This window comes from Balaenoptera acutorostrata, chromosome 8 (genome assembly GCF_949987535.1).
Source record: "Balaenoptera acutorostrata chromosome 8, mBalAcu1.1, whole genome shotgun sequence".
Classification (NCBI taxonomy): domain Eukaryota; kingdom Metazoa; phylum Chordata; class Mammalia; order Artiodactyla; family Balaenopteridae; genus Balaenoptera; species Balaenoptera acutorostrata.
Genome location: NC_080071.1, coordinates 63,043,607 through 63,059,625, shown reverse-complemented (window position 1 = coordinate 63,059,625; position 16,019 = coordinate 63,043,607). Strand labels below are relative to the sequence as shown.

Sequence of the window (16,019 nt, the reverse complement as noted above, 5' to 3'; positions counted from 1 at the left end):
CTTTTATTCCAGGCTTCTGATATAACCTGCTTGACTGAACAAAGTTTAAATATATCAGCAGTATCTGAGCAAAACTCATTTGAAATTTACTATCAGTTTTGAAATTCCATCCCTTTCCATAAATGTTGGAAACTAACATGCTCTTTTTTGCAGTTCTTAATGATAATAGGTTTGCAATGAAAACACATTAAAAATAAGCCTAATCCACTGATGAGAATATATTTAATATATTTATTTTAGATTGCTGATAATTTAGGAAGTACTTCATGCAGAGTGAATTCATTAGGCATTTTGCTTTCTTAATGCTGTTCTCAACTTTCCAGCAAGGAGCCAAAATTTTCCCATTTTCAATTTGGAGCAGAAATGTATTTGTAGCAGCTGTAGCTCTTAATTTGACGTATAGTTTCAGGTCATTTTCATGTAAATAGGAAACAATAGAGACCTGCCTACAATTTCCATAATGGAGATGTTTGCTTCAACTTTATCATTTTTCCTCTGGCAATTTTATTTTCTCTCTCTGGGATTAAAGGAGCCAATAATTGTTCATGGTTATTATTTTTCATCTTTATAAAAACTTGTTAGTTCCACTTTCCATTACTCCAAAGCTCCCAGTGCCTTGTGTATTTCAGTCATACACACTATCCATTAATGTTTCTAGCTCATCCTTTCCTTAATCTGGAGTAGGTGAGGCAGGTCAGGCTTTCCATTTCTTTCTGTAATACATTTTCTCCAGGCTTTTCAACTTCTTTTTCTACGTCTAAAAAAAATAAAAAATAAAATAAGAGGTGAAAATTTGGAATTGTTCCATTGAATACAACTGATGCCTTATTGAAAGGCAAGTTTCAGTTTTGATTTATAATGCTTTGAACATGCCCATATGTATTACCAACTGTGGCTTCACAGTTGTTTAAAATGTAATTATGTGCTTTTTCTAATAAAAATGTGTTTTATTTCATTTTTCCTCTGTTCTGGAGGAAAAATCCTCCTTTATGTTTTAAGCATAGATATGCTTAATTCAATGTATTTTATCATCTATTCAGTAATTTTCAAGTGTGTCTCAATGGGGAGAAATTTCATTTTTGTGTACATCCTTTTAAATATGTTGATTTATGCAGATTAAGTTAAGTAGGAAGTTATTTTTGTACGTAGTCATTTCCATTTTTTCCTCTTCTAGGAAAAAAATAAGAAATCAGATAGTCTTTTAAACATTTTATTTCTTGGATCTTCTGAACATACCAGCAAATCATGTACTCCTTTGATTTCATCTCTGCTGTTGAATTTACAGTAGTTGTTATAATCCTAAGTTTTTTTTTTGTTTTTCTTTTTAATATGCCACATCTGGTTTTTTTTGTTTTTGTTTTTTAGCAGAGACTCATTTGTGCTTTTTTTTTTTTTTTTTTTTTTTTTTTTCTGTCCCAGTAATATGACAAGAACAGTGGAGATTTCTGGGGAAGGAGGCCCCTTGGGAATACATGTAGTACCTTTCTTTTCATCTCTGAGTGGAAGGTAAGATGTTTTCCTTATATCAGAAGCTCATACTAATGAAAAACTTGACTTGAGCTCATTTTCCCAAACATTTTTTAGAAGAGGATTAAGCGTATGTCTCTGTTATTTAGATAGACACCTCAAGATATACTTCTGTTGGCCACTTATGTGTTAGAAACAAAATAACATCACTTCTAGGATACGATGGAAAAGAAATCATGGCTTCTGCATTTACAATTAATTAAGAAGTACTTTATTAAAGTATTCTTATCAGTGACACATAGTAGACAAATCGTGGAAAGACTTTAACATATTGTTAGAGAAATATAGCAACTGAATTTTTTAATGTTCAAAAATACACTTAAATGAAATAAAGTAATTCCAAATGGATATTTCTTGATATGCCTCAGGTTTACAGAACTTAGAATAATAAATATTCTAATATTATAAGTAGTTATATCAGAAGCTAAATATGTTTTGATTTTAGCTATAGTAGCAAAATGCTATTATTCTATTTATTTTGTTCTAAAATAAAATGTAACCAATTAAAAATAATTTACCACATCCTTTTGAAATTTTAAAGATATTGTATTTCTAAATCCATGCTGGTAAATGGTAATTTAGATTGCATCACCATCTCTTGAAATTTGTGTCTACTTAACTGGCTGTAAAACTTGTTTTACTGATGGGAATGAAAGTGTGTGCCTGAGAGTGAATATTAGTACTATTGTAACAACCTTACAAAACTAGTATTAGATATTACGTTATTATAATACTTTTCAGTAGGATGACTACCTTTTGCACTAGATTGATACTGACAAAGGCTGTCAGAAACTTAAAGAGAATGAATTTCTCACCCATATGATATGATTTTAATTAATTTGCTAAATTCATTTTCTTAAATATATCATTGAAAAGGCAAAATACCTGATTTTTGCTTAGGTGATCAAAGACCAGAAAAGTCAGTTGATTTTTCTCAGGGTCATACAAAATCCAGATATCTTGACTTGACCTCACTCCATTGCTCTTTCTAGAACAAAACTTTTCCCAAAGCTTATATAATATTTATTTACTGGTTCTGAATATTTATTCAATTTGGTCTGCCATATAGCGGGAAGAACAGATTTAGTCATGATATTTTGGTTGGCATCATTTTCAGTAGGTAGCCATCTGCTACCTGTAATTGCTAAGTCATCACCTTCTTTAGCAAATAACATCTGATGCCAAGCTCTTGCTGGAATGAATGTCCCCTAAAAAGAAATGAACTGAAAAGCTAGTGGCTCTTATTGTCTCATTTCCTGTACGTGTTAATAAGCATGTTTATAAATGTTATGGGTTATGGCACAGGACAAGCTGAGGTTGCTTTTGATAGACAGAGAGAGTATTTACCCAGTTGTCACGAGGAATTCTAATGGCTTTTGTCAGAAGTGTACTGGTAGAGCTTTGTGAAATACCAGTGTGGCTAAATTACTAGGCCCTTTAGCTTAATGAAGCTGGAATAGACCACAAGATCATCCCAATTTTCAAAACATGAAGAAATATACAACATGACAGTCACCCTACATCATTTTCAATCGTTCAGAAAACAAGCTGACCCTATAGACCAAAAATCACCTTCTCTCACTTCAAATGAGGAAAACACACTAGAATGCATTGATTTACTCCCTGATCCTTCCTGGTTCTGATTTCTAGCATAAGCTTTATAGAACAGGAAAAAGTATTGGACTCGGATTTGGAACAATTGGATTTGAATCTCACTGTTCTCTTTTGTATAACCTTGAGTGAGTCCCCTAAATTTGCCTCTTGTGAATACCTACTTCACATCAAGGTTGTGGGGATTAAACCACATTAAAAATGTGAATGCTCCTTGTGAAACACACAACATACAAATGTGTAAATTATTAGGATTAATACTATTTTGGCTAAAACAGAAAAACCTTGTTCAGAAATGAACTTTTATAAGTTCATGGTCAACTGTTCAGTAAATTGGTGAAATAGTTTTCTCTGTGTGTGTGTGTGTGTGTGTGTGTGTATTTTTTGCTCTCCACTGGTATTATAGAAAGGAAATTTAATTAAAAAACATAAAAAATTATATGGAAGTGGAGACATGAGCCAATAAAAGTTAAGAAGTAATGAGTACAGGCTGAAACAGCACACTTAACTCAACCCATGTGTCTAGAAGCAACTGCATACAGAGTGTGTCAGACAAGTGTCTGACTTCATCATGCCATATGGTTGCCCTGTGTGAGCACGGGGGATGGGGGGAGTTAAGGTCATAGTGGTAGACTTAATTCTTCATTTCCTTCCATTTATTGGTTTGTGTGATTATTTTAAATTAGAATTTACATTTAATTATTTACTAAGACTACTGTAATTCGCTCTGCCTTCAATTTCTTTTTAATTTTTTTCTTTTACAAAAATAGAGCCACACCTGTTGTAGAATTAAGATCCCTAATCAAAGTCAGAACACCCCGAGTACAACACACTGGCTGCTGTACTAAATAAGGCCTCAGTGGTTTCATTGGGGTGCAGAATGCTGCTTGTACGGAGGACCATTGGCTCGCACAATAAAAACAAAAATGCAAGAAAAAACAAAACAAAACAAGAGTCCCTGAAAGTAAAAAGCAACTTAATTTCATTCATTTTTTTTCAAAAACAAAAATATATATAGTTTTATTTTAGAATTAAAGCATAAAATCTAATTGTCAGTAAATAAAGATAGCATAACATACCTGTTTCATAGTAAAGACAGCTGAATATGAGGCAGAAGAAGGAAGGAATGGGTGAAGAGTGATACATAATGTGAGCAGAGGAGATGTTTAGGTAAAATTTCTAAGCTGGTGAGCGGCCTAGGCCGTGTGATACAGTGGGAAGAAATGAGGAGGCCAGCAGGGCGTAGGTTTGTGCCTAAATGATCATTAGAAGGGCAAGAAGCAATTGTTACCCCTCTTATTCTGCGGGGCTGTGGGTTTCAGCCTCCTTTATCACTGCTTCTTTATGCAAATTAACTGGTTCATCTTGGCCTATAACTCATCGACGGCATTAATTTTTAAATCCTGAGAGTCTTGGTCCCAAACGAGATAGCTACCCACAGCTCACCCATTTGGGGCAAAGAGGATAAAGAGGGACTCTTTTCTGAGCCTTCTCATACTGGTCTGGATGAAATCAAACTGGAAGGAATCCACCCCTTCCATAGAATAAAGAAGGCAGGAGTGGTTTGTTGCCAGGGAACAAACTAATAAAATCAGTTAGTTTTACATTTTACCAAAATTACCTCTGACACATGGGTTTTACAGTTGGGCTTATTCTGTCAATAAATTTTTCATGGAAAGTTAGGTTATTTAGTTGAGTGAGGTTCACATAGCATACTCCAGCTGTAATATGCCAGCTAAATTGCAACCCAGTGGCCTGAAAGAATTAATTCATCTCCCAAAATGTGAAATTAAATCCTAGGGAGTAACATTACATGACTGATGATGTACTGAATTAAATTAAAGGAAGACTTGAATGCTTGTTAAAAAAATATCGCTTACATAAACTAGTTTATAACCGCATGTGAGCCTCCTAATGGGTCGTGTTATTGTGAATCCACCATAACAAAAATCCAAAATGTGAACTATTAGAGAGTTGTTCAGTTTAGGAGAGAAACAGTATTTTATTCTATTTCTTTCCCTTTTTTTTTTTTTTTTTGACATGTCAAATAGTTCAATTTTTAATATTATGTTATGAGATTAAGGTGGGATTAGTACTTTAAATATATTAATTTAAATCTCAGATCCTTTATCAAATAGTAGCTTTGGCCCTTATTCTCTTCCACCCAGAAGATGATTAATTTACTAACCTACTAGAACTAGGAAATGAAGCATCACTGCACACTTGGCCTGTGACCCCGAGCTTTCCCCACAATAGGTGGCATGACTATTTGCTCTGCTCTCTCCTGTGTCAGTGTACTGTGTTCATTTAACTTATTTAAAGTAGAGATCTAAATAGCCCTGCATGTGCCTCTCCTCCGGCTGTCTTGAGATGACGTGAGCTCATCAGATGAACTGAGGCCCTGGAGGCCGAGGTCCCACTTTGTGGCAGCTCCAAACAGGAAGATGGTTTTCTCTTCCACTTTCATTAGCGACTCCCCTTTTTTATGGCGGACCCTATTATGTGCGCATAAAATGTGCTCATGTTTTATTTAGATTCGAGACTTAATGCAAAGGGACTACGTAATAGCACCTAAGGCCTCTATATGAAAGAGGGTGACAAAGTAGGAAAACAAGAGGATGAGGGAAGAGGAGGTGGTGGTTTCCCCACATCTAGCAGATTCCCCTTGGAGGACATATCTGTCTGTTTTATCCTGAGACACCTGGGACCCTGACATGCCGCAAGGAACAGGGAAATCCCTCCCATGAGAAATGGCTAAAGTACACACAAGTTTGATTTCTTTTAGTTTTCAGTTCAAATACTACCAGTATGTAGTAAGTGCATGCAAGTACATACACACACACACAGTTGAATTCTTTCTTTTTATTGCCGTAGCTTTCTTTCTCCTTTTCTTTTTCCCCAACCCCGCCCCCTCCTGACTCTAAGTCACAGCCCCGAAGCACCAGGAAGTTCAGGGCATCCTCTCTGAATCCAGACTCTTCCTGGTTGAAATTTCAGACAACTCTTCCCAAAGCCCTGATTTCATCTGGTCACCATCTCGCTCAGAAGCAGTGAGTGGCATGAGTATTACTCCAGCCTCATCAGATACGTCCATCAGCTGGTGTTCAAGGCCCCTTCACGTGGCACTGGCCTCCACATCCAGTGTGAGCTCCCACCCTGCTCCCCTTACACACACCTGTTCGTTCCTGCCCCTGTGTGTATTCTCTCTCTCCTCCAGTTTACATCCCACTTTCTTCCCAAATCCTTCTATGAAGACTCTAGGCTTATAGCTCCAGTTTTTTCATTTCTCCTGTACTCCAAGCCTGTGCTGAGCCATTGTCCTGATCCTACGGCCCTGTCTCATATTCCTCCATCAGAAGTGCATAGAGAACACTCAACACACACTTGATTCAGTGGCACTAACAAATGGGACCGAACTTCCTTCTAAACTGAGTAATATGATGTCTGCCAAACATTTACTTCTTCAAATGCATATTATTGGAAGAGGTAGGAAGACTGCAAAAAAACTACTGTGAATACCTAATCCTCTCCCATTATCAAACATCGAGCTGCCCCCTGGGCACCAACTCAAACTTACTTATTACAGTCAGCCCTTCTGTGAAGCCCTCTCGAAACCACGAGTCCTCTGTGTCCTCAACTCTACTGAGCAATGCTAGCCTTTTCTAGGTTAACTACAAGCATGAGAAACGGGATTGTAGGTCATTGTGCTCTGGGCTGGTGTTTATGTATATGTGTCTTGAAGGGCTTCTTCTCTTTAGTGAGTCATGTGTGCGAGTGTGTTTTTTTGTTTGTTTACTAAGGATTTAAATAACAAACAGTTGCCTGAATATAAAGCATACTTTCTTTCATAAATAGAAACCAATATTTATTTCTGAACAGTTACAAATGGAGAAACAACTCGCAGGTTATTCAGTCATTCTCTTCCAACCTAAATGTTGCATTTAGGATTCTAGGGCTCTTCATCCGTGGCATTGAAGAAAACAGCAGGTCCAAGCGGGAAGGACTGTTTCACGAAAATGAATGTATTGTAAAAATCAACAGCGTGGACCTCGTAGACAAAACCTTTGCTCAGTAAGCATTTTTTTCATTGTTTTATTTACTTTATTGATTCCTATAATGCTTATAATAATAATTACTGAGCTCATTATCAAAAATGTAGGTAGAACTTCTGGTAAGTTCCCTTTGACCCCAGAACATCTATTTTCAAATGTGTCCTGTGTTTTAACATACTCAGAGGTGGGCTGCAAATGTCCCTGACAGCCCTGAGAAGGGCAAACTGCAGAATAGAGCAAACCTTCTGTCTGGCTGTCTTTCTGGGGCATCGATAGATGGGTTTGTTTTTCTTGGGATACAGGTCAGTTAGACTGGTATTTAAGAACTCTTCACAGACTATTAGTTCGGCTTATTAATTAACTTACTTGGTGTCAGTAGTCTTCCTTAAACTAAATATCTGCGAGAGATGACTGTGAAGACTCACTGAATAATAGAAACAAATGGAAAAAAAAGTTAAAATACTCTCCCTCAAGAAATTATTTCTCTGCATGTGAAAATGTTACAGGAATAGGTCTTTGTACCTAAGAATTAGAGTATGCAGCAGTCTGCATATGCTTTTTTATATGTATATTGGCATTACAGTGGAACAAGGGAATAATCACGAATACTCTTTAGTAATGATCACCAACCTCTCTTGTTTCAACCAAAACAACTCATAATATATCTTCTCTGTGACCATTAGTTGCCAATATTGTGTTGGGTGGAGGGACAGTGTGGTAGCTGCTTAAGTGTGGAAGAAAATGAAGCCTTAAGAGTGTATTTCTAAAAATAATGAATAATAGGCAAAATTATAACTATTATCAATAATGATATTATTTTTATTTATCACTGTGCTTGTTACCAGGACTTAATAGGAATGCAAGGCAGACATTATTCTCCCTATATTATAGAGGTAGAAATCAAGGCTTATAAAAATTCAATGTGGAGTAGAAATTGACTTCTAGTCAAGGAGCTGACCAGAGGAGTTGGGCTGTCTATGTGAAGTCTTCTCCCTCCTCCCCTAACATTGTAAGCTCTTCGTGAATAAAGTGAGGGGGAGCTCAGATAGCAGTTGGAATTATGATTAATTATTATTTGGTGTGGCTGCTAATAACAGAGACCTGAAATAAAGGTAGCTTAAACAATATTTACCTTTTCTAAGGACAGATAAGTGTGGAGATGGCAGTCCAGAGTTGGAATGGAGGGTCCACCATCATCAGTGAGTCAGGCATCCTCCATCTTTCTGCTTTGCCATCCTTCTTATGCGGATGCTATCTTTAAGCTGTCTCATGGTCACAATATGGCTGCTGGAGTTCCCTCCATCACTTCTGAGTTTTAAGAAATAGGAAAGAGAAACAGTAGAACAAAAAAGTTTCTGCCTCCCAGATGAGCCAGATTTTCTCTAACCTTTCATCTCATTGGCAAGAAAGCTGGGAAAGAGAGTTGTTTTACCTAGTCATAAGGTATAAGGAGACATAAGGAAGAAGGAAAGAAAAAGTAGTAGGAAATTTGAGGAAAAGCACAAAGCGCTAAGACAAAAAAGTAAAAACATTAGGGACTCTATAATAGAATAACAGGGAGGGTGCATTTTGGATTGCCAATCCACTGTGATATTTGACACAGTCAACGTACCTACCAGACATCTCTGTGGCGAAACGTTTGTGTCAGAATTGGGCTTCTGCAACACAACCCACATTAGGAAAGACCTGTACTTTAGATTAAAGTCTTAAAAGGAAACCAAATGATAATCTGATGGAGACTATGAAAGATGTTTGTTCCATTTAAAATCAGAGCTTGCTTTTATATTTACTTCAGTAAATACTTCTGGGTAGAATTTCAGATTTAGAAATGCTTAAAAGCTGTGGGTCATTGGACAAGTTACTTAACCTCTCTGAGCCTCCATTTCTTCATTTTGCAAAATGAGAGCTAATTATACTTACTTAACATGGTTGTTAAAAAGGTTAAATGAGAGAATCGTGCATGTTGATAAGGCACATGTAGCCCAGTGTGGTGGCACCTAATGGGCAGGCCATACATGGTAACTAGCGTTTAGTTAGCAAAGTCACATTGGTAGTAATAGTGATAGTATCTCCTGTGCTTATGCTCCTGGGATGCTCCTGTAGCCGTGAGGCTGGGCGCTTTGGATGGCATGCTAGGAAGCGGTATCATTATATGTTCACTGTCTTTCAAGGGCGCAGGACGTCTTCCGTCAGGCAATGAAATCTCCAAGTGTGCTGCTCCGTGTGCTTCCACCTCAAAACCGGGAACAGTATGAAAAATCAGTCATTGGACCTCTTAACATTTTTGGTAACAATGATGGCGTTTTGAGAACAAAGGTGCCACCTCCTGTCCATGGAAAATCGGGAATAAAGACAGTAAATCTCACAGGAACAAGCAGTCCTGAAGAAGATGCATCAGCTTCCCTGCAGCAAAGCAAGAGCCCCCGAGTACCAAGACTAGGTAGAAAGCCATCCTCTCCCTCCCTCTCTCCGCTCATGGGGTTTGGCAGCAAGAAAAATGCAAAGAAAATTAAGATTGACCTAAAGAAAGGTAATTATTAAATTATGCTTAATAGCATTCTATTATTGTAACATGTAAAATTGGTTAAGAGAAATGCATTAAGGCTAATTTTGTTAATTCTCCCTTCATTTAATTGAATCAAAGAATAGATTTAAGTGTATACTACAGTAACTTAAATTTCTTAAAATCGTGGTACTTTCTTATTCTTTTTTCTGGAGAGTGTAAATTATTTGAAGCAAGAAAATTATAAAGACCTGCTGTGAAACAGAAAGAACCATTACGAACTTGGTAGGAACAGAGTGTTATTGTATCAGAACTTAATACTAAATAGGCACTGAAATTCAGTTATCTGTTTTAAGCAAGATTAGTGATTTTTGAAGCATCCTTTAGTCCAAGTCCGAAAAGCCGATATATTGTTTCTGGTTCTCTAAGATAGTTTTATACCAGCAAAAAATTATTCCTCAGCAAATATGTAGTAATTATTAATTTCACTAATTCAACAATGCAAATAATTTTTCAAGTATTCTTAATTTCAAAAGCATGTATAACCTTTTTTCTTCATCTTTTTCAACTTTTTCATCCATTTGAAGCCCAGATCAATAAGACTAGATCATGTGTGTTCATAGATATTTATACAGTATTATACATACACACATACACATTCATGTATTTCTGTGCTTTTGTTTATTTTGTAACTTCTCCTGATAATCCCTTCCCCCACTGCAACCTTCTGCAACACACTGTGATTTTCAAGACTCCATTCAAAAGAAACCAAGATTTTATGGATTCTTGTCTGAATTAATAGGAAATGTAATGATCACAAGGTAGTTTTAGAATACTTATTTACATATATCTAAAGCAAATTACATGTACCTTTAATTGGGATATAGAGATTATTCTGAAAAACCCTCTGGTCAAAATTTTGTCCTCCTATAAGAATTCTATACTGGGAAGAAAATGTATTGATAGGAGGCACAATTAGGCTTTTTATGTAAATGCATCACTTGTGCTTTTCATACAAATTATGCAGCTATGTATAAGACATGGGGTTGAGTGCTTTGAGAATAAATAAATCAGACACAGAACGTGACCTTAAAAATCCATCAGAAAGCCTTGAATGCAAAAATAAAGAATATTACATCCCACAGCTGTGTTTTGGGAAGATTAATCTGACAGAAAAAAAGATATACTAAAGAAGAGAGCATACAACAAGGGATCAGTAAAGGGTGCACGGTGTCTGTCTGAATATAATATGTATGCCTAAATTGCTGACTGGATGTAGGCAGGAAGAGAGAGGAATTACTGTTATTGCTGAGGTTTTCAGCCAGGGTGTCTTGCACAATGGAGATGCCATTACGAGAAATTAGAATTTTAAGTAGAAAAGGCAAGGATCTGGGTTGGAGAAGGAAGTTCATAGTGAAATTTAAAATGCTTGTGAAAGTATGTGCATGGTAATATCCTGGAGACTGACACCAGAGAGATTAGAGACAAGCAAAGTGATGTAAGTGTCATCTGTAGGGAGATGGTAGTTGGAGCCAGGAGCATGGAAGGCAGTCTAGAGGACAAATTGTTCCAGATCCTTGGGGAACATCTATGTTTACGTGGGAGAATGATGGGTAAGAGAAGGACAGACATGTTGTGATCAGAGAGGCAGGAAAATAATCAGAAACTAAAAACATGAATACCAATGGGGGGAGTTAATTTCAAGAAAATGGTTGGTGAGAAGTGTCAAAGCTAGAGAAGGGGAAAGATCAGAATCGGAAAAATGACTGGATATGGTCATGGGTAGGTAGTTGGTGATGGAAGATTGAAGAAGCAGTAGGATTGATGTAAGGATTTTTTAGGGTAGAGAAATCTAAGCATACCTTCACATAGAGTGAAAAAAGACATAAACTCAAAGAGAGAAACTGGAGATGCAAGAGAACTGGACAGGAGTAACAGGAACGAGTGATGGGACAATGGGATGCCGTACACAAGGAATGGAGACTCAGGGGGAGGGGGAAGCACAGGCTGGCTAGTTGATTGAAAGCCTGACGTGTCAGATGGCCTCTTGCTTCTCAGGAAAGTATGAAGTCAGGTTATGGTTTACTGAGAAATCAGTCTCCCAGGTATATAGATAACATGTGGTGTTTCTTCTAGGACCTTAGTAAATGAAAGTTTTATATATCTACACTGGCCCTAAATTCACTGTGATACAATCATGGCCTGTAAGGAACTGTAATCTGTATTTAAAACCAGAAAAACTGAAGCATATTTAAAATATTTACTGGAATGTCAATACTTCACTTATTCTGCATTAGTCTAAATTAGGTGGATTTAACTATAAAATTGAATATAATATTACTCCTGCTGAAGGTTGACCATGCGTTTTCCTGGTCTTATACACTAGGACCTGAAGGACTTGGTTTCACTGTGGTTACCAGAGATTCTTCCATACATGGTCCTGGTCCCATTTTTGTAAAAAACATTTTACCAAAGGGAGCAGCAATAAAAGATGGCCGCCTACAATCAGGGGACAGAATTTTGGAGGTAAGAATTAGAATGAATATCTTCAATAAAATCTTTCTTAGTGTTTGAAATAAGGATATAAAATGTATTAAATTTTGAATTCAGTATGTTGAAAACTGTACTTATAGACAAGATAAGGACTTTAATTAGAAAACTGGTTAATCAATAGCCTATCTTTGTAAGCCCTCAATAAGGACAATGATATGGGGCCAAATAATAGTGAAAAGTTTTCCCGATCTCCTCTTTCTTACTTCCGCCTCTTAGAGTCCCTGGGGAATTTGGGTCAAATCCACGAGTTCATCATATATTTAATTAGGGCTAAGGATTTCAAATTTGCACCCAAGCCCTTGTAACAGTTTCCTTAAACTTCTCCAAGAGTGGGCCAGCCTGTCTCAGGTTGGTCTATGCATATAGAGAAGTATTTGGAATACCCAAAGCAAGAGGCTTTTTTTTTTTTTGTCATTTATTTTTGTTTGATAGCATCATCTTCTTGGCTAAGTATATATTGTCAATTTACCTTTCAAGAAATCATGTTCGTTGAAACTGGCTGGTTCCATTGAACTTTCTCATGGCATGGAAGTAGCACTATAGCTTTTTATATAGTTCTAGATCACGATAGAAAATGGGCCAAATGACTAATGTAGTTCCAAATTACAATCTCCAATAATCTATGGTAACCTGATGACTATAATTTTCTAAACATGGAAAATTGTAGAATTATAACAAAAAAAACTTATGTCTCAAGAATTTACCGTGTGATAACGGTCCATTTCTCCTATTTGTATTTGGCAGAGAATGGTAACAGCTAAGCATTTGAAATCAGCTTCCTTCCTACTTGAGGAATCATTCTCTGGTATCTGTCAGTTTGATTTGTCCTTGCTAAGAATGTGATGTCTTAGGGAAAACTGCTGATGCCAATTACTGAATGTCTGAGGCTGTCCAGCACCACAATAATGATGGTTGGTATATTGCTAGTATCATAAACATAGTTGGTTTGGGCTCATGTATTCAGTTTTCATCTTTCCAGAGCTTCATTGATCATGGGAGCCCATTTGCTGCTTGCTTTCAAAAACCATCTCGGGCAGAAGGGGATGGCAAGTGTTTTAATTGTGGTTGCTCATATGGTTGCCTGCATTAGGTAAATGGCAGAGATGTCACTGGACGAACTCAGGAAGAGCTCGTGGCCATGCTGAGGAGCACCAAGCAGGGAGAGACTGCATCGCTGGTCATCGCCCGCCAGGAAGGAACTTTTCTGCCCCGAGAGCTGGTAAGGTTCAGATCACAGTCTTACTGAATTTTCAGTACAGGACATAATACACTCAGTGAATTCATAATAGCTGAGAAATGAGTTCTAAGTCATGGGCTTCATTTGTAAAAAAAAAAAAAAAAAAAAGTGAATCACACTGACAGTGTTTTGTCCCCATTTGGGGTATCACTGTTTTAGTGATGATGTGATGATGCAGTGAGGTGGGTAAATGCAAACAGTGCTTCAAGTGTACGAATTCAAACACCCTTCAAGGAGGCAATTTAACAATATTTGGTAAGATAAAATGCACATTGAGTATGTGCTATGGGCTAGGCCCTGTGCAAAACACAACCAGCAGAAATGTTCATGGCCCTACCTTAGTGCAGTTAGCAGTCTAAAGGGAAACTAAAATATAACCAAGTATTTAAAATGGTGATGAAGATTATGAAAGCAAACTGCGGAGTGCTACAGTAATATATAACAAGGGAATTTAACCTAGTCTTGAAGGCTGGGAAAGACATCTCAAGAAAGAGAATTTCAAAAGTCTTATTAAAAATGTGTACCCTTTGAACTAGTAACTATACTTTTAGCAATTTGTCCTAAACTGATCATCAAAGATATGGAAAAAATTCTTCTATATTGATTTTTTTTCTCCAGTCCTGTTTATTATAGTGATATATTGGGCATGGTACAGCAAGAAGGTATTGGTTAAATAACTGGATCGCTTTCCAATGAAATATAATAAGTACTTAAAATGGTCTCTGTGAGGAATTAATAATAATATGAGAGAATGTTCATAGTATATTATTAAGTAAAAAGTTGGGTATAAAATGGCATATGCAGTATGACAAATTACATTAAAAATCTTTTTTAAAAAGCTGGAAGGAGATGCACCCAGATTGTTGGGATTATGAGAGATTTTCATTTTCTCTTTTTTTTTTTTTTTTACAATGAACACATAATATTTATTATTGAAATATTTAAGGAGGCTTTAGAAACTTCAAAGGACTTTTATGGCTAATAATAAAGAAGAATAGATGTGGTCTAAGGACTTCTAATTACCCTTTGTTTTTTATTTCCTTTCAATCTATATAAGAAATGACAAAGGCACATATGGGTAATATGATAGGTTCCCCGAGTTAGATCATCAGAATAGTGAGTGTTGAGAAAATTGAGTATAGTTAACTTGAAAAAAAAAGTTTAGTACTGATAATTGCTATCACATATATAAAGAGTTATTGTATGGATTGGAAAGTAAATTTTAGTCTGTTTCTTCAGATAGTTTATATCCATTAATTTACTTATGCATTAATCCAACAAACAAGTTACTGAGCATGCGCTGTGCAGTAAGTTGGAGGTTCTGGGGATACAAAAATAATTAAGACTAATTTCCTGCTCTATGTGAGCCTGTTCCAAAACAAATAGTTGGAAGTGATAATGTTACAAGCACTTTCTAACTGTTGGAGCTGTCCAAGAAGGAAACAGGTTATTTAGCATACTGAAACAGAACCTGCCTCACCATCTGTCAAAGATGCTCCAGAAACAATTCTCCTGTTGGTAAGGTGATAAGACTAGATAACCTCTAAGATACCTACTCTGGGTCTAATATTCTGTTACATGTGTTTATATCCACATTTGAATATACAGCTTTCCTGAACCTCGTCTCTTATATATTAACCCTCCTTAGTACTGGCCAAAGGAACCCCTGCCTTCCATGTTTCTGTACCATGGACTTTCCTTTTGATCCTTTGTTATCTTTCCCCTCATCTTATCCATTTTTCCGCTTGTCCTCTTTTATGCTTTGAGACGGTCCATGATAAAATAGGGAAGGGGAGATGCACTCCCCACCTCCTTTCCGCTACTGGATTCCTCCACACTCACTCGTCTCCTCACTGAAGCTCCCGACTCTTCCTAAGGAGAAATGCTGTCAAAACTCGAAGTCTAGATTTTTTTTCTCTAAATTCAGATAGATTCTTTCCCTCAATCTTTTATTTATCCAAAGACGTTGGTCTTTCTCTACAAGGGTCAAAGTGAAAAGAAACAATACAAGAGGGGGCAGCATGGATATATAGCAGGAAGCCCTTACACTTCTTATTTAATTCGTTGGTTGCTGGTGATAAAAACGGTTAGAAAACCTCAGTAGGACTATGTACTTGTTTCAGGGATAGGAGAACTAGGAAAGAAGTTTTGATTGTGTATTCTTTTGAACTGTGGTCCTGGGAGGAGTAAAATCCTGCATATAGAGAGAAATATTCCAGGCAGCCCCTAGGCATGCAGAGGAACCCAATAGCAGAGCTCCAGCTAGGAACTCAAACACTCACGAGTCCCTCGTTCCCCATCTAACAGTCACTTATACCCCTTTTCCATATGTCCTCTAGAATTCCCAACTGCACAGCTAATTCCTTCCTCCTATAAGCTCTCCCAGCCCCCGTTACCCCCACCAACTCCCAGCCCTGCGCCCTGTAAGGGGGAAAGGGATGCTGATCTTATTCCAGTTTGAAACTCTGAAAGCATTTTTAGTCAAAGACAATTACATCTAGAAGTTAGCAAATGGAATAATAGAATTTTTGGACTA

General features: G+C 36.9%; 1 protein-coding gene across 5 annotated transcripts in view; it reads left to right on the top strand.

Moving 5' to 3' along the window:
• PARD3B (par-3 family cell polarity regulator beta) overlaps positions 1–16,019 on the top strand; it is a 1,043,271-nt gene that overhangs the window by 530,013 nt on the left and 497,239 nt on the right. For all 5 annotated transcript variants that reach the window (XM_057551599.1, XM_057551600.1, XM_057551598.1 and 2 more), the window contains exons 6-10: positions 1,420–1,506; positions 7,084–7,209; positions 9,362–9,720; positions 12,080–12,219; positions 13,337–13,465. In XM_057551599.1, the coding sequence (XP_057407582.1) occupies positions 1,420–1,506; positions 7,084–7,209; positions 9,362–9,720; positions 12,080–12,219; positions 13,337–13,465 (841 nt within the window). The remainder of the gene's footprint in view (positions 1–1,419; positions 1,507–7,083; positions 7,210–9,361; positions 9,721–12,079; positions 12,220–13,336; positions 13,466–16,019) is intronic.